The sequence below is a fragment of the Colobus angolensis genome, unplaced genomic scaffold (genome assembly GCF_000951035.1).
Source record: "Colobus angolensis palliatus isolate OR3802 unplaced genomic scaffold, Cang.pa_1.0 Scaffold114, whole genome shotgun sequence".
In the NCBI taxonomy this organism is placed as follows: domain Eukaryota; kingdom Metazoa; phylum Chordata; class Mammalia; order Primates; family Cercopithecidae; genus Colobus; species Colobus angolensis.
In genome coordinates this window covers 1,588,643-1,606,403 of record NW_012112475.1, presented here as the reverse complement: position 1 = coordinate 1,606,403, position 17,761 = coordinate 1,588,643, and the positions used below count along the sequence as shown (strand labels likewise).

General features: G+C 50.8%; 2 protein-coding genes across 2 annotated transcripts in view; both read left to right on the top strand.

Moving 5' to 3' along the window:
- BPIFB3 (BPI fold containing family B, member 3) overlaps nucleotides 1–8,082 on the top strand; it is a 21,573-nt gene extending 13,491 nt beyond the window's left edge. Inside the window, 7 exon segments of the mRNA XM_011960604.1 lie at nucleotides 1,316–1,369; nucleotides 3,286–3,456; nucleotides 4,359–4,426; nucleotides 5,683–5,725; nucleotides 6,584–6,647; nucleotides 7,194–7,270; nucleotides 8,053–8,082. Coding sequence (XP_011815994.1) covers nucleotides 1,316–1,369; nucleotides 3,286–3,456; nucleotides 4,359–4,426; nucleotides 5,683–5,725; nucleotides 6,584–6,647; nucleotides 7,194–7,270; nucleotides 8,053–8,082 — 507 coding nt within the window.
- A 6,157-nt stretch (nucleotides 8,083–14,239) lies between these two features.
- BPIFB4 (BPI fold containing family B, member 4) overlaps nucleotides 14,240–17,761 on the top strand; it is a 31,898-nt gene continuing 28,376 nt past the window's right edge. The window contains exons 1-4 of the mRNA XM_011959690.1: nucleotides 14,240–14,299; nucleotides 15,068–15,175; nucleotides 16,229–16,349; nucleotides 17,667–17,729. Of these exons, the coding sequence (XP_011815080.1) occupies nucleotides 15,131–15,175; nucleotides 16,229–16,349; nucleotides 17,667–17,729 (229 nt within the window). The 5' untranslated portion in view covers nucleotides 14,240–14,299; nucleotides 15,068–15,130. The remainder of the gene's footprint in view (nucleotides 14,300–15,067; nucleotides 15,176–16,228; nucleotides 16,350–17,666; nucleotides 17,730–17,761) is intronic.

The following is a 17,761-nucleotide window of genomic DNA, read 5'->3' as shown; positions in this document are numbered from 1 at the left end:
GGAAGGAAGAAAGGAAAGAAAGGAAGAGAAAGAAAGAGAGAAAGAAAGAAAGAAGAAAAAGAAAGAAAGGAAGGAAGAAAGGAAAGAAAGAGGAAAGAAAGAAAGAAAGAAAGAAAGAAAGAAAGAAAGAAAGAAAGAAAGAAAGAAAGAAAGAAAGAAAGAAAGAAAGAAAGAACGAACTAGGGTTGGATTGTACCAAGAGTTACCTGAACTTTTGTTCTGCAGCTTCTAGTACCTCCCAACTTCCATTCTGTCCATTCTGGCCCCTCTCACATCCTGGAAAGCCCAGACCCCAGAGGCCCCACCCAGAGGCATTTATTTTGGTCTCAGCCTGGGCTCCCCACCTGTAGCTCAGGCCCAAGGAAGCAGGGGTTGGCCACTCACTTCTTGCAAATGGGGTCCAGACAGCACTCTGAAGGCCTCTGGGAGGCTGGAACAGGAACCTGAGCTGGCGGGAAGGTGTCTTCTAGCTGGGGGATGGGGGGAGTCATAGCCAGGAAGAGACTCTTGAGTGTAAGAACGTGCCTGTCTGAGCGGCCTGCGGACGTGGGTGTGTGTATAGGAACATTGGGTGTGTGCGTATGAGCATCATGGCAAGAGAGAGGAATGTCAGAGGCCTTGTCCTGGTGCTGTGTGTATGCTTATCCTGTGTGAACAGGGTTGTTCTGAGAAGTGGGCATGTGTAGTTCGGGGCGGGGAGGTCTCAAATATCAGGGACCCCGGAAGCTGGGCCATCATCAATTAGCAGCCTGATGGGACTGTAGTGAACTGGGGGCCCTGTGCCTGATTTTCCAACTCTTTAGCCAGAAACTGAAAAATTTACATACGACTTCCTGATTTATAAATACTAGAGACAAATTCATAGTTCTTGAAAATACTATTTGGGTAAAAGGCAAAAAGATCTGGGGTCAGATCTCTGGGTCTTTAGATCATGAGCCCTGGCAGAGTGAGTAAAAGGTTCTGAAGTTAGCCTGCCCGTGTTCAAATCCTGGTGTCACCACTTACCAATTGTGTGACCCTTGGCAAGAGCCTCAGTGTCTCCATCTGTTAAATGGGGGCAATGACAGCACTCACCTCTTTGAGCTGTTGTAAAGGTGAAATGAGAAAGGTGTGCAGAGCCCCTGGCATCTGCCTAGCATGCAGTAAGTGCTCAGTAATCGCTAGCTGTTAGAACAAACTTGAGTGCTTATAGTGATATGTGTATGAAATTGACAGGGTGGGGGGGAAGAGTGGTGAACAAAACTGCTCTGTGTGTGCTGAGGGATTCCTGTTCTGTTTCTGTGCTCACCAACTTTCTCTCCCATTGGGGGTCCAGGTTCCCAGCGATGTCCCACTGACAACTACAGACCTGGCAGCTTTGCTTGCTGAGGTGAGTGACCCTCTCATGAGTTTTGATCATTGTAGCTTTTTCCTGATGACCATGAATGGGTCCAGAATCTTTCTCAATACAGCTCTCCAGGCAACTGCAATTGAATAGTTGAGTCCAAATTCACACTAAAGTGTGAATGACTAACACAGCCTCCTTTCCTGATGGCAGATTTTGTTTAGAGAGTAAAGGATTAGTGTTTGACTGTCCCAGAAATCAATTGGGCATTTATCCTATGGAAATTGTTTCTGTAGCACACAAGGGCAAAATTCTTTCCAGGTTACTGAGCTCTCTTCCTCCAATTGGCTTACTTCATCCTGACCTTAGTCTTCAATGTCCCCAGAAAAAAGATTCAGGGCACTGGTCTTGGAGAGGAAAGAAAATGGAGAGGGTCAGGTAGGTCTCCCTAGTGGACATGAATACATGACTTCAAGGTCTGGCCTCAGCTTTCCCATCCTTCAGTTGGGGCTGGACCAGCCGCTTTCCAGCTGTGAGAACTGGAATTTGTACTGAAGTTAAAATGTCTGCTACCAGGTCCTTACATAACAGCAGATTCTGAAACAGGTTGGAAAGAGGCCTAGGGGGCCTGGGCTCTCACCAGAGAGGATGAAAATGGAAGCTGGGTTTGGGGGCACAGAGGACAAACCCTGTGAGTCCTTGAAGGTGGTGATTCAAAGCAGTCTGGATGAATGAGGTGGGGGCCTTGGCTTTCCAGAGTCCCTTGGCTAAAGGGCATAGGAGCCTCATGGAAGGGATGTGATTGGAGTCAGACATTCAGAAGAACCTGCAGAGAGCAGGAGTGGAGAGGGACATGGGGCAGGCAAACATGGCTGGGGCAGGGGTATCCAGATGTAGCAAGTGGGGCCTGCCCCTCCAGGGGAGGGCTAGTCTCTGGAGGCTGAATCCTTTGGCCTCCATTTGCTGGCCTTGCAGCTTCACAGCCCCATGTGGCTTCAGATTCTGTGGCACGTGAGGGTGGAATGAGGCCATTCCTGGTCCTGATGATCCTGCCACTTGGGGATTCTGGGCTTGAGGAAGCCTAGACTCAAATTCCAGCAGGTAAGCGTCCCAAGGGACGTAATTATGTGTTCTAAGCTTCTGTGGTTCTGTAATTTCCTTAGTTTCATGACGTTGCAATCGTGAGACTCACAATTTCCTGATTGTGTGACTCATTTAGGCAGTCAGCGAATATTCGCTGAGCACCTACTGTGTAACAGGCTCTGCAATGGAACATGGGCATACCTGCAGCTGGGGCTGCACAGAGGGCAAACAGTGAAAGGAGACAAAAGCTTCTGCACTTGAGGGGTTGCCATTCTGCTGGAGATGACAGACAGTGCACAAATAAACAAAAACAGAAACAGTGTCAGAAGGTGGAAGAGCATGGAGTGGTGAAGGTGGCTTAGGAGTGCTGGCTGGTGCTTTTAGACAGGGTGCTCTGCAAGGCCTCACTGAGGAGGTAACATTTGATTGAAGGAGGTGAGTGAGGGAACTCTGCAGTTCTCTGGGAAGATATTTCCAGGCAGAGGGAGCAGCAAGTGCAAAGGCCCTGGGGCCTGCCGGGAGCATCTCTGGCAGCTGGAGGAGCAGCCACGTGGCCAGTGAGTCTGGAGGGAGAATGCAGGGAGGGGAGCAGGTGAAGTGGAGAGGCGGGGGAGGGGTGATGGACACAGACCCTGTGGCCTCAGGGAGGATTCTGACTCTGCGTGAGACAGGAAGTCTGATTTGGCGGTCCCGCAGGTTGGTGTCTCCACCCCTGAGTGTAGCCTCATGGGGGCTGAGACCAGGCCTGTGTTGTTCAGGCTGTAACCTCATTGCCCAGCACATTGCCCAGTGCCTGGTAGGTGCTCAGTGAGTGTTTGCTGACTGACTGACTGACTGTAGTCCTGGGGCATCTAAGTTCTGCCCCTGCATTTTTCTAGGCCCTGGGGAAGCTGCCCCTGCACCAGCACCTCCTGCTGTCCCTGCGGGTGAAGGAAGCTCCCACAGTCACACTCAACAACAAGAAGGCCTTGGTCTCCCTCCCAGCCAACATCCATGTGCTGTTCTATGTCCCTCAGGGGACCCCTGAATCCCTCTTCGAGCTGAACTCGGTGAGTGGTCAAGGGGTGGGTGGGGGCCTGGCATTGGGGTTCCGAATGGGGCTGACCGTCTCCAGGACTGTGGAGGTGCCACCCCCCTGATTTCAGGGTGGGAGGCCCACATAGCCCAGCACAGAAAGCCCCCCCAACAACCATTGTCATCATCTGGGCTGAGCCCCAAGACCCTACCTCAGTTCCTGCCTGCTCCCTCCTGTCATGTCTGCCTGGGCCTGTTTGGGCTGCCCACGCTGCTTCTTGGGGGTCTCAGGCATTGCTCCCCAGCCTCTCTCTGCCCAGCTGTCTCCCTGATGGCACTCCAGCTTCCTCTGACCCTCCTGCTCCAGTCGGCTTCCTCCACCCCACCGCTGCACACATCTGGACGCAGGCAGGCCCCTCCTGGGACCCTCTGCCCTGGCCCCATGGCCAAACACCTGAACCTGACATTCATTGTCCTCCTGTCCTCCTGTCCCATCCTCGCCTTGCCCGTTCTTGCCCCCTAAGCCTCAGCTACTCAAATCTACCAGGTCCTCCGTCTCTGGTTGGTCTGTGCTGGGTCCACCACCTGGAGTGCCATTTCCCCCTTCCCTCCACTAGCTCCTCATCTTTCATGATTCAGCTGCTATCTCACTGGAGAGGCCTTCCCTCACCGCACAGCAGGCGTGCTTGAGGGGCTCTCCAAGCCCCTGCAGCCCCAGAGTTTCCTCTCCTACAATACCAATTGCCCTCAATTGTAATACTGTGGTTCTCTGCTGTTCAAGAGAACAGCAAAACCTTCAAATTACCTCCTCAGAGCTCAGCACAGACCCTGACACACAAGGGCCTCAGTAAGGTTAGTAGACCGAACAGATGGATGGAGGCAGACCTGTCTTCAAGCTCCTTCTGTCGATTGGGGGTGACCTCTGCCTGCTTTGCAGGTCATGACTCTGTGTGCCCAGCTGACTCCCTTGGCTACCAAGCTGCACATCTCCCTGTGCCTGGAACGGTAACGTGGGATCCTGAGGACAGGATCTTGCTCTAGTCTTTAGGAACAAGACTTAGGGGCTGGCAGGATCCACCTCCCATTTCTTGAGCATCAGCGAAGTTCCAGGTGTTTTCCCAGCATCCTCCTTGCCTTCAGCAACTGCCAGGGAGGAGACAGTGTTAGTCCATGTTATAGACAAGGAATCGGGGGCTCAGAGCAGCAGGCTCAAGAGTGGGCTTCTTTCACGGCACCCCTTGCTGCTGAAAACCTGCCTCTGGGAGATAAAGCTGCTGCCAGGATGTGGAGTCCAGACTCCTGAGTTATCAGCCCCAGAGGCTAACCAAGAGACAACCGGCCTTGAGTGTCAGGAAGTGTGTTGTTATTCATGCGGACTTGTTACTTCTCTACTCTCCTCAGCCCCGTGGTAACTAGGCAGCCATCATGATAATCCTAATGACCAAAATGATGGTCCTTCATCTACATGCATAGTGCTTTACAGTTTGCAAAGCACCATCTACACGCACAGTACTTTATAGTTTGCAAAGCACTGTGCTGGCCCAGGCTCACACGGCAGGCTGTCCCTAGAGCAGGTCTGCAGTCTGGGCCTCAGTGATGTCACCATGGCGGGGCCCCGGCCTGTCTGCCCCTCCCCTGGCAGTAGGGACTTTACAGGAGATTGCTGAGACCTGGTGTCCTGTGCCACAGGCACCCAGTGCTCCTCTGACTCCATCTTAGCGCCCCCACAACAGGCTACTGCTGCCCCCGCCTTCCATTGTTGCCCCATTGCCAACTTTGACAGAGGGCCTTGCCTGCTGCCTGGGTGCACCTCCACTTCCTGATGGTAGTTCACGCATCCGCCTTTTAGGGAGTAGAGATGGCCCTGAATCTGCACTTGGGCCAGATACGATCCATCAGTGAGTTGCTGCCTTGAGTGGGCACCTGCTGTATGCAAGGCACTCTGTGTCCAGTGCTCTGTCTGGGGCAGGGCCACTCCTCTGAAGGGTTCAGCCACCTGCCCAGGGTCAAATAGCCGGGAGTCAGACAAAGGCGCCAAGGCCAGAGGTGGTGGTCATGATGCCTCAGAAGGGAGGTTAGGTCCCTTTGGGTCCATTTTACAGGTAGGAAAACTGAGTCTCTGAGTCAAGACTGGATAGAGGCAGAGTGTTCGGCCTGTAACCCTGTTTCCTGATCCTGAGAGCTATGGTGGGGCAGGCTGGGGGTGGGACAGGGGTGGTTGGGGGTAGCGGGGGCCCCAGCATCTCTCTTCTCTCCACCAGGCTCAGTGTCAAGGTGGTCTCCTCCTTTACCCATGCGTTTGACGTAAGTTCCTGGGAGGGTGAGGGGCTTGGAGGTGGTGAGAGGCTTCAAGTGTGGTGTGGAAAGGGGGTGGCTATGAGTCACGGGCCATATGGCTGAGCTGACCTCAGGATTGGGCTCTGCCCCAGTAAGCCAGAGTGGACAAATATCAGGGCATGTGTGTGTGTGTTGTTGGGGGTGGGGGCAGTGGGGAGAGAGAGAGAGAGAAACAGTGATCGTCTTAGGAAAGTGAGTCTCATGATCTTCCACGGTCTGGGAACCTCACAAAGTTGTGGACATCTAGAACCTCACAAAGTTGTGGACATCTAGAACCTCACAAAGTTGTGGACATCTAGAACCTCACAAGGGTCCATCATTCTGGAACTTCACCCAAGTAATAAGTTTCCCAAACTCAGAAAGTTCCATTTCAGAGGTCACAGAGCCCCGAGGTTCCTGCTTCTTACAGAGTTCTGAGGTTCTGGAATTTCACCATGGGCTCAGTTTCTAGAACATTCTCGGAGTCCCTAAACTGACAGGAATCTAAGGTCAGAGCCCACAGACTGGAGCTGGGCACATTTCCTTCCCTCTTTCTTAGGCACTGCCCACCTCCAGGCCCCACAGACTCTTACAGGAAAGCACTTCTTCCAAGCTCATGGGGCCTGGGGTGAAGCCAGCCTAAATCACAGAATCTCTTTCGGGATCACTGGTGGACAGCCCAGGCCACCCCCAAGTGCCCTGTGCCTGCCAGGAGCTGTGGCCTCAGGCTTGGGGGAGGCTGAGGCAGCTAGATCCCCGGGTTTCTCTCTCTGGGAAGGGGGTGCTGCTGCCTGCAAAGCCACACCCCAGAGCACCACCTGCACCACACTGCGTGTTCTGTTGCAGGAATCGCGTTTAGAAGAATGGCTCAGCCATGTGGTCCGGGTAGTGTATGCACCAAAGCTTAATGGTATGGCAGCTTTTGCTCTCTTGGACACATGGAGTGTCCAAATTTGGGATTGTCTAGTCTGTTGCTTCTCTTTATGGTTCTGACGGGGACACTGAGGCCAGGGAGAGGTCGGTCCTCATTTGCAAGATGCAGATATTGAGGCACCAAATTTTCCATTTAAATAACATTGATTAGCACCTCCATCATGCCAGCCTATGGGCTTCAAGAGCTGATCTAACCTCAGTCCTGCCTTAAGCTCCCACAGTCTCATAGGAAATAATCATATAAAAAATGATTAGAATATAGATGACCCAGAGTGTGTAAGGGATTGATGAAGCCTTTAGGAGGCTGGATACAGGGGCACCACTGACACAATACAGAATAGGGACATTTTTGTTTGGGTGTAAGAGTATAAGTACGAATTTGCCAATAAGAAGCTGATTTCCTGAGAAGAGAACTGGCTGGCTAGTGAAAGTGATGGAATAGGGTCAGCAGGGTCCAAGGGTCCCTAGAGTCCCAGACCTCCCCACCAACATACCTTTGTTTTCAACGATTCTCTCTTCACAGTGGCCCTGGATGTTGGAATTCCCCTGCCTAAGGTTCTTAACATCAGTTTTTCCAATTCAGTTCTGGAGGTCATAGAGGTGAGTCTTCTCTGCAGATATGGTGCAGATGGGCCTTAAGCTTGTCTCTGGAAAGCCCTACTTGAAACTCATGAGGGGAATGCTTTGCTTCATCCTCTTGTCTGTCCCTGACCCATTTTCTAAATTTCTCAGTGAGTTACAAATTACCTAACTTAGGAGTGGCAAATATATGACGTGTGTGCTACCACTCCTCCATTACTTGCCCATGGCAGGCATCATCAATCAATCACGGAGTTCTTTCCCATTGGATTCAGACACATGTCTGGCCTCTAGAATGGAACCTAAGATTTACTCACAGAATCACAGTTCCCCTGGCCCAACAGCAACAAATACATATGCTGTCTCTCCCTTATCTTGTGTCTGCAGCAGCTATGACCAATGGATCATGATATTTTTTCTTGTGGAATATTGATATGGCCTCACAATCCTTTTCAAACCAGCACAACTCTGGGTGGTGGAATAGCTCTAGGAGGGGAGCAGAGCAGAGAGTTCTGTACCCATTTCTCAGATGAGGACCAAGGCTGAACTAGGTCAGATTTCTGGCCCAAGATCACACAGTAAATTAATAGCAGAAATGGCACTTGAACTTGAGTCTATTAAGTCCTCAAGTCAGAGCCTGTCCCACACTGGATGTCATTTGTTCATATTAATTTATTCATTTAATGAGTGCCTGCTGTGTTCCAGGTACAGAACCAATCCCAGGGCAGGGGGGTAAAGATGGCCGCAGGGATGGGGCATTGCAGAGACTCAGGGGCGTAAGCAAGAGTGGTTCTTCCTTACAGAATGCTGTTGTGCTGACTGTGGCATCCTGAGGCTGAGACATGGCCACCAGCCCTCCCTGTTGACTACTAGAGACCACCTGTCCACTCTGCCTCAATTTCCCTCCCAGTCTCTAGCTGGTGTTGGTGACAGTAAAAATGCCCTCTGGCCCTGCAGCACTACTCCAAGTTTGGGGTGGAAACTGCCTGGGTAATCATAGAACTGCCTCAGAGAGAGCTCTGGGACCTCAGTAGCAAGCCCTGAGCTTTCAATAAATGACTCCTCTATCTCGGTATCTCCTGGCTGGTTTATTCCCCAGTCACACAGGACTTGCCTTGGCCTTTGCCTCCAGTGCCCTCATTAGCTCCAGGTAGGAGCTTCTGGGAGGTGAGGGGACTCAGGGCCTTGACATTGTAGCTTTGAGTCCCTAACTGACCTTGTTGGCCTGGACAGCCTTTGTGTCCTGTTCTGCCTTCCTCTCTGTCCCTTTCCTCCCGCCTCCCACCTCTCTTTCTTTCTAAATGCTTTCCTCTCTCTTTCTTTCTAAATGCTTTTACCTTTCTCTCTCTCTCTCTCTCTCTCTGTCTCTCTCTGAGTCTGCGTTTTTCTCTGTTTCTGACTTTGGGATGCTTATCAGAAGTGACATCTGAGCTGAATTTTGAAGGGAGAATAGGAGCTTTCCAGCGAGAAGAGGCACTAGTATCCCAGGAAGCAAGGATGAGTGAGACTTGTTCTTGCCCTGTGGTGTGTTGGGGGTGGGGGTGGGGTCCCTACTGGCTGCACATCAGACATGGACACAGCTCAGAAAAGAGCTGTGCCAAATGCTGTTAGTGCAGATGGGGAGACTGAAGCCAGGGCAGGGCTTGGCTGTCCCCGACCCACACACAGCAGAGTCGGGATGAGAGAATAAGAGTCCTGCCTCTAGGTCCTAGGCTTCTCCCCACTGCTCAAGATGGGCCCCTTTGGTGAAAAATGCCCCCAAGTTGGCACTTATGGATGGCCTGAGTGAAGAAGTGCCAACCAAGTTTCGAGCACTGGCTCAGAGGATTTGAGGCTAGGTGATAGGCAGGGTAGACTTGGAGCTCATCTGAAGGTTTGTCCACCACTCATTGATTCAGCCGACCAGCTAGCCATTCATCCGTCCATCCATCCATCCATCCATCCATCCATCCATCCATACATCCATACATCCATCCATACATCCATCCATCTCCCCTCACATCCAGCCTCCCATCCATCCATTTATCCATCTACATTCCAATCCAACTGCTCCTCTATCCATCCATCCACTCACCTTCCCATTTAGCCTCCTATTCATCCATCCATACACCCTCACATCCGACTTTTTACCCATCCATTATTCTATCCACCCACCCACCCATCCATTCTCTCATCCATCCGTCCAACCATCCATCCATCCATCCATCCATCCATCCATCCATCCATCCATCCATCCATCCACTCATGCATCCATCCATCCATTCTCTCATCCATCCATCCAACCATCCATCCATCCATCCATCCATCCATCCATCCATCCATCCATCCATCCATCCATCTTCCCCCCTTCTTCCTTCCTTCCCTTCCTCCTTCCCTTCCTCTTTCCCTTTTCTCCTCCTTGCTTTTCATTCATCCACCCTACATTTATTGGTGCCTGCTACATGCCAGTGCCGGATGACATGCCCGGGTTTATCTTCCTGTATCTGATTTCCAGACACTTCCAGTGCTACTGATTCCCATCATGGTTAAATCAGTGGCTTGAGTTAGCTGCCCATGTTCAAATCCCAACCTGGTTTCTGGTTAGCCATGTGGCTTCAGGCAAGTCATTTCATCTCCTTGAGCCTCAGTTTCTTCATCAGTAACTTGAGGATGTTCTATTATGGCTTCGAGGATTAAACCAGCACTCAGGATGGTGACCTATCCATAAGAAGCCCCCAGTTCCAGTTAGCTCTTGTTACAGTTGCATTATTCTATCTCCTCTCCATGCACAGCTCCAGCTGTCCCTCCTCATCTCTCACAAGGAATACCCTTCCCTGACTCCCACCCTTCTCTCCTCCATCCCATTCCCATCCTGCCCATCCTTGACCTCCTCTGACCATCTCTCACTGTTACTGACAGCCCAAAGTGGCTGGATTCCTGGTGCCAACAGGAAAGTCTCCAAACTCCGAGGCTTGGCATTTAAGGCTGCCTGTGACCTGACCTCAGCTGATTCCTCCTGGAGCATGCAGAGGGAGCAGAGCTGTCTCTGTGCCTCCGGCTCCTCATCTGCGAAGTGGGACTGTTATAGTATTCACTCACGGGTCATCTGGGGATGAAACCAGACAATCCTTGTAAAGTTCTGAGAAGAGTGCCTGGCACCTGGAAAACAAGTAACAATGTGCAACCAGGCCTTTGCACGGCTCTTCCCTCCTCCTGGAACATTCGCTCTCCTCCAAATGTACCTGGCAAACCCATGCCATCCTTCATACACAGGACAGCGCCTCCGCATGTGGCGGCAGGGCCCGGTACTGCATGGGCCACACTGGGCGCTGCCTCAGTCTCACTCTGCCACTTGCCCAAGAGCTCCTCAAGGTCAGGGACAGTGTCTGCTTCATCATGGTGAGTCCTGCAGCTGCAGAGTAGACGTGAGAGCAGTTAACCTCTGATGAGTGCTTACTGTGTGCTGGACGCTAGGATGGATGCTTAACATTCCTTAGTGCACTTAACTTCACAGCCTCGGGATGGGTGGGTATTATCACCCTGTTCTACATATAAGGAAACTGAAGCTCAGAGAAATGGAATCAACCAACTTCTAAGTGGCAGAAGCAGGATTTGAACCAGACCCCTCTGACTCGAAGATGTCACTGCTATGCCAGAAATTTCTTGCTGTATTTATTGCACGCTTACTAAGTGCCAGACGCTGTTCTAAGTGCTTTAGGTACGTCATGTCATCAGCTTCTTGAATCAACCCTGCTTTCTAGGAACTGTCTTCACCTTCATTATACAATTGAGGAAACTGAGACATAGAGAAGTTAAGTGATATGTGCAAGGCCCCACAGCTAGGTAATGACAAGGTCAAGGTTTGAACCTAGTACCCACCCTTGTCTCTGGACCCCAGTCTCCGAACTCTGCCCTTACGGTGAGGAATCAAGCAAGACGGAAGGAAGTCCCTTGCAGCCCTGGAGGGCTGAGAGTGCATGGCAGGGGGGCAGGGGCTGAGTGGAGGGTTGGTGGTGGGTCTGGATATGTTTTCTAATCTCAGCAGCCCAGTGTGACTCCCTCACCCCTGTGTACCTTGGGGGTGAGTCACTTCCCAGGGAATCTGGATGTCCTTCCAGCCGTCCCCCACTATGTCCTTCCAGCTCCAGACAAAGGTGCCTTTTGGAAACTAAGCCCAGGTGATCTCCCCGGCGCCAGGGCTGCCCTAATCCTCTCAAGGCGGCCAGGAAGGGCCCAGGGGACAGGCTGGCCTGAGGACTGAGAATGGGCACAGAGCCTTGGGTGACTGGCACCACATTCATGTGTGCACCACACTCTACAGTTTATCATGTGCATTGGTTCTGCCCTCTTAGGAGTGGGGAAAGGCACAGTTGCCCTCTTTGCATTGTATTCCATTTAAAACGGTAATATATTTGTATCACAAGCATTTTTACCACACTTACTAAGTGCCAGGCAATGGGAAACCACAAAGACTTTAAACAGGGAAGACCCAGGAGCTGAGTCACTCAGATGAGTAGCATCATTTTGAAATGTCCTTTCTAGTTTCCCCATTTTACAGGGGTGCAGACTGAGGCACAGAGAAGGAAAGTCATTGTCACAAGTTTATGCTCCTAGCAGGCTGGGCAAAACTTACCCCTACTCAGTGCCTGCTTTCATCAAGGGGAACTAAAGGGGGCTGCTGTTTACAGAAATCCGAGGTTCCAGGGACATTCCACGCATTTCCGGTGTAATTCTCAAAACCCTCCTGGGAAAGTGTGATTATGCCCCTTTTGCAGGTGGCCCAGTGGAGGCCGGGGAGAAGTGATTGCTGAGGCTGAAAGGGCAGGTGGATGTGGGAACGCAAGAGTGTGTGACTCTTGGAGTCCCTATTTCCCATTCCAGGAACCCCTCCAGCCCACACAGGAGGTAATGAGGTGGTCTGGGCTGAAGCTACTTCCTCATGCCCTCATGGCCCTCCAGACTTGCTGCCATGTGGGACCCAGGATGGTAAGGATGCAAATGCCACTCGCTGAGCCCAGCTGTGTGCAAGACCCTGTTCCCAGAGCTTTGCAGGTCAGGCTGGTTCCAATCACCCTCTTACAACCAAGGAAACAGCAAGAACCGGCAGCAGAAGTCAAGCCCAGCAGCCAGCTCCAGAGCCTGTGCTCTTAACGGTTCCATCAGTGCACACGCTGCAGATGGGGAAACTGAGTTCCAAGGCGGGGTTGGCCCAGTGGCACAGAAGAAGTGAGGGGTGACATCAGCCGAGCTTGGCAGGACTTATATCAAAGACGCCTGGCTTCAGAGCCCCCACTGCCTCCAGGGAGGGAGGAGGAGGCATCTCCTTGGGGAGTCGGGGGCGAAGCACGTTTTTATTCCCAGTTTGACTTGAAGGCAGGCCTTGGTAGAGAGAGAAATGTTTCCCTGCCTCTCAGAATTAGCAGACGGGCAGGGTTGGCGCAGGGAGGAGATGGCATTGACTAAACATGGAGGTAGGACCTGGATTGGGGCTGTGGGGTGGGAAGCAAGGAGGCCTCAGGGAGCACTCAGTCCATTGGAGAGCAAAAGATGAGTTAATTCATTCATTCACTTGTTAATTTGTTACACTGGCATCTATGCCTGTGCTGGCCTAGGAGTGGGGCACATAGCTGGTTCGCCTGGAGAAAGAACACCTCACTATGGGCCCCAGGGGTCTCTGGATGGGCCAGAAGAAGTGTAGGGGCTGGGGGAAGCTTCCTACAACTGTTGACCTTTTGACCCTTAGAATCTGGAGAGGGTTTTGTAGACAGCAGAGATTGCACGTGCAAAGGCCCAGAGGCAGGGAAGCCGGGGGTGATGAGGAGGGGATGGAAGGAATGAGCAGCTCTGTGTGAAGAGAAGACTGGGATGTGTGTATGGAAGGCCTTGGATGCCAAGTGAAGTGGTCTGGGCTGTGTCCCAGCAGGTTTTGGAGGGTGCAACTGGGAAAAGGCAGACGGAACATTCTGGGGTAGTGGAAATGTTCTATATTGTGATAGGAGTGTGGGCTGCATGACCGTAAAAAATGGTCAAAACTCAGCAAATGAACATTTAAGTTTTGCGCATTTCCCTGTATTTAAAGATATAAAGAAAGAATCCGAATGGCATGCAGGGTGAAGTGTTTAGTGGTAGTATACTGATGTCTGCAACTTTCAAATGCATAGAAAATAAAAGATGGACTAACAGATGGATGCAAATGTGACAAGAATGTAAATAGTGGGTATCGTTGGTGGGAACAACGTGGCAACCATATGTGTCCACTGTACAATTCCTTCAACTTTGCTGTAGGTGTGAACATTTCATGAGGAAATAGTTGGGAAAAACCTTGTTGTATCTCGTACATAGTAAACACTCAATAAACAGCAGCTATTGTTATTACTTTGGGACTATTATTTCAGACCCCTAAGAAATGAGTGAGGAATGTTTTTCTGATAAAAAAAAAAATGTGTATTCGTGCACCAGTCCCAAGTTTGAGGGGTTGGATTCATATTCGTCTCCCTTAGTCCTAAAATCAGCCCTGTGAGGCTGATATTAAACTTACTTACCAGATGGAAAGAATGTGAGGCTCAGAGGAGGGAAGTGGCTGGCCCAAGGTCATATGGTGAGTTGGGGGCTGAGCAGGGTTTAGACCTGGGTCATCCTGGTGCTGAGTCCAGCCTGGGCACCTCCTGTCTACCCAGATCATCTGGAATGACTAGTGCCTGCCTTAGAGTTAGAAACTAGATGCATCTGGGGGTGCTTCCAGTTCCCCAAGCTTGGGGCCTAGCTGGGGTCTCTGGGAACATGTTCAGCCCAAAGACTGATAAAACCCAGCTCATGTGACACCATCTGGGGCTGAGTGCAGGTCTTGGAACTAGCCATAAACCACAAACCCTTGTGGTTTTGGGGCTCAATGCCCAATTTGCAGAGCAAATCTGAATTCCGGTCTCTTGTAATTACATGGTATTTCCCTCTCTGGGGTCCGGGCTCAGGCTCAGGCTGCTATATAAGATTGATCTGTGACCAGACTCAGCCAAAAGCAGAGGGACTGGGAAGCAGGACCTCTCAAGACTCAGCGGCAGGGACCTCCTGGGGGTAAGGAGGCGCCCCTTCTCTACTCAGTGTCGGGCAGGGGAGGCAGAGGCCTGGGAAGGTAATAAGGAGAGAGTCCCAGCCTGGAGATCCACCAGGATGGCCCCTCTCCAAGTTCAGGTGTCTTGTCTGTAGCATGGGCCTCGTCAGGAGAGTCTCTTGGGAATCAACAGAAAGGCCTGGGTCATGCCAGTTACATGCGTGAGCAGAGCTGCCCTAGTCTTTCCCAGGGATATTGGGTACCGAGGGTCCTTGCTACCTCCTGGAGCCTCCTCAGCTGTTTGCTGATGCCAAAATCCTTCCATTGGTGCCCATCTTTTTAACTGAAAGGGGTGATTCCTTTTTGAACACAGCTCTCTAGAAAATGAGGTTGGGATGAGGTGAGGAAGCCAGAAAAAAAAATTCTTGCACATAATAGTCCTTTATATTCTAGTGTAAATGAATGCCTCTAATATTCTTCTGGGAGCAGATAGGAGTGGGGAAAGAATCTGGGGACCCTGTGAAGTCCAAGAGAAATGAAGACAGAAAAAAGAGGAGGAGAAGGTGCCTAAACAGAGGTGGCTGAAACCAACAATTTTTTGGCTCAGATGAGAGGCCATGCCCTGTGCTGATTCTCTGAGGCTTGTGGGTGTGTAGCTGGGGCTGATGGAGTTAGAGAAGTGGGTGAGGGCATGAAAGGAGCAAAAGGAAGCTTCCCAGAGGCGATGCAGCTCATTCCAAAATGCATGTGTCACCTCACCAATCTCATAATATTCCTCACCCACTTCTTAGGTGTCTGAAATAATAGTCTCAAAGTAGTAACAATAGCTGCTTTTTATTGAGTGTCTACTATGTATGCGATACAGCTTGTTTGTGATTTGGGAGCAGAGGTTCAAAAAGGTAAAGTCTCTTTCCTAAGCATTAGGACCCAGGTATCTCTGACTCAGAGTCGTTAATATTAATCACATGGTATAGAACTGACTCCTCCAAAGAGATGAGAAGAGTGTTTGTTGGTGAGCTGGATGGGTGGAAGGGTGGCTAGATGAACGTGTTGATGAGTAGATAAACTGATGGAAAGATGAATGGATGGATGGATGGGTGGATGGATGGTTGGATGGATGGATGGGTGGATGGATGGTTGGATGGATGGATGGATGGATGGATGGATGGATGGATGGATGGATGGGAGGATATATGGCTTGCCAGCTGTTTGGAAGACAGATGGATGATAGATATATGGGAAGATGGATGGATGGTTGGATGGGTGACGGATGAATAAATGGAGGGAGGAGAATGAGTAGATGAGTGAATGGATGGGATGGATGGATGGATGGTTGGATGGGTGGACAGATGAATAAATGGAGGGAGGAGAATGAGTAGATGAGTGAATGGATGGGTGGATGGATGGATGGGTGGTTGGATGGATGGTTGGTTGGATGGATGGATATATGGCTTGCTGGGTGTTTGCATGACAGATGGATAATAGATAGATGGAAAGATAGTAGGTTAAACGTATGAATGGATAAAAGAATAACTAAGAAGGGGGAGAATGAGTAGAGGAATAGATGAGTGAGCGAATAGATAGGTAGATGCCAGAGAGAGTTCCTCAGAGCCTACCTGCTCCCAGTTTGATGTTTTGGTTGGAATCCCCATTACCCATCTACCTGATGCTCAATTTGTCAATCCCATCGTGGGAGTTAATTAGACGTCCATTCTCTGAAACAGTGTGTTTAATGGGTCTGCTTTATGTCACAAGATTCATTTCCATCTGAAAAACTCAAAAGGTGGTATCTGGAATTCTGGACCATGCCTTACTGTGTGACTTTGGCTGACTTCCCCCGTCTCTGGGTCCCAGGGTCCTGAGATAACTCTTGGCTAGGGCTGCCTAGTGCCACCTGCCAGCCAGGATGGTGGCGCCTAGCCACATCCGCATCTGCACTTTCTCCTCCGCAGGGAAGCAGTGCCAGCATGTGGACGGCGTGGTGTGTGGCTGCGCTGTCTGTGGCGGCTGTGTGTGGCACCCGCCAAGAGACAAACACGGTCCTCAGGGTGACAAAAGATGTGCTGAGCAGTGGTGAGTCCAGCCCCGAAGGGGTGAGGATTGGCACGGGGCAAGCAGGGCAGCTCTGCCAACTCTGAAATACCCAGGGACCTCCTCCTCCTGGCAGAGTCCATGTTGGGTGGCTGGGTGAATGCTACTCTCTGGGCCTTAGTTTCCCCTTTTTCTTTTGGCTACCATTTCCTGAGCACCTACTATGTGCCAAGAACCATACTGGTGACTGACTTTATGCTTATTCTTTAGAGGCAATAGAGAACAGTGATTAAGGGCCCTGGATCAGTCTTTGTGGGGTTCAAATCCTGACTGTGTGACTTTAAGTTCGTAACTTGAGTTCCCTGAGCCTCAGTTTCTTTATCTGTAAAATAGGTGTAATTATGGTCTCTATCTCAGAGAGTTGATACGAGAATAAAATGAAATGACCTTTTGAAAACTTAGCACAGCTCCTGGGACTTAGAAGTCCCTCAAAAGTGGGAGCTATGATTATTCCTGCTTCCAATTCTTAGGAGCTCGCTTTTGTCATCTGGCACATGAGGACATACTTTCATACTTTCTCCCTCAACACTCATCCCAGGCTATCACGAGCATAAAAAAATGAGATTATTTCCTATCTAAGTGATCTCTGAGCACCTCACAGGCCTCAATCTTTCAGTCCACCAGATGGGCACACTTCTGGCCTTGGCTATTTCCCAGGAATCAGTTGCGATAATACATAAGAAAGTTTTTTTGTTTTGTTTTTTGTTTTTTTTTTGAGACGGGGTTTCACTCTTGTTGCCCAGGCTGGAGCGCAGTGGTATGATCTCGGCTCACTGCAGCCTCTGCCTCTCTGCTTCAGGTGATTCTCCTACCTCAGCCTCCCGAGTAGTGGGATTACAGGTGCCCGCCACCACACCTGGCTAATTTTTGTATTTTTAGGAGAGATGGGGTTTCACCACCTTGGCCAGGCTGGTCTTGAACTCCTGACCTCATGATCCACCCGCCTTGATCTCCCAAAGTGCTGGGATTACAGGTATGAGCCGCTGCGCCTGGCCTGAAGTTGATTTTTTGTAAAGAGCAGAGCACTTAGAAGGGAGGGCGATGAAGAAAATCCATGAAGGGCTGGCTGGCTGATGTCCAAATCTAGTTAAAGTAAGACCAGACAAAACCCAGCAGAAAATGAGCTGGCCAGGACACCAGGGCTAGATCAGCCTGGAGAAGTCTTCCTGTTCAGCCTCTGCACTTCGCTGGTGGGAAAAGTGAGGCCCAGGGAACTGAGCAACACTGCGAGGTGCTGCCTGGGGGCTGGAGGTGGAAAGAAGGGAGGAACCCTGGACTGATGCCCTTGTCTCTCTGCAGCCATTTCGGGCACCCTGCAGCGAAGCAATACTCTCCACTCAGCCCTGAGAGAGGTGCCCTTGGGTAAAGCCCGTGGTGATGGTGGTGGGCCTCTC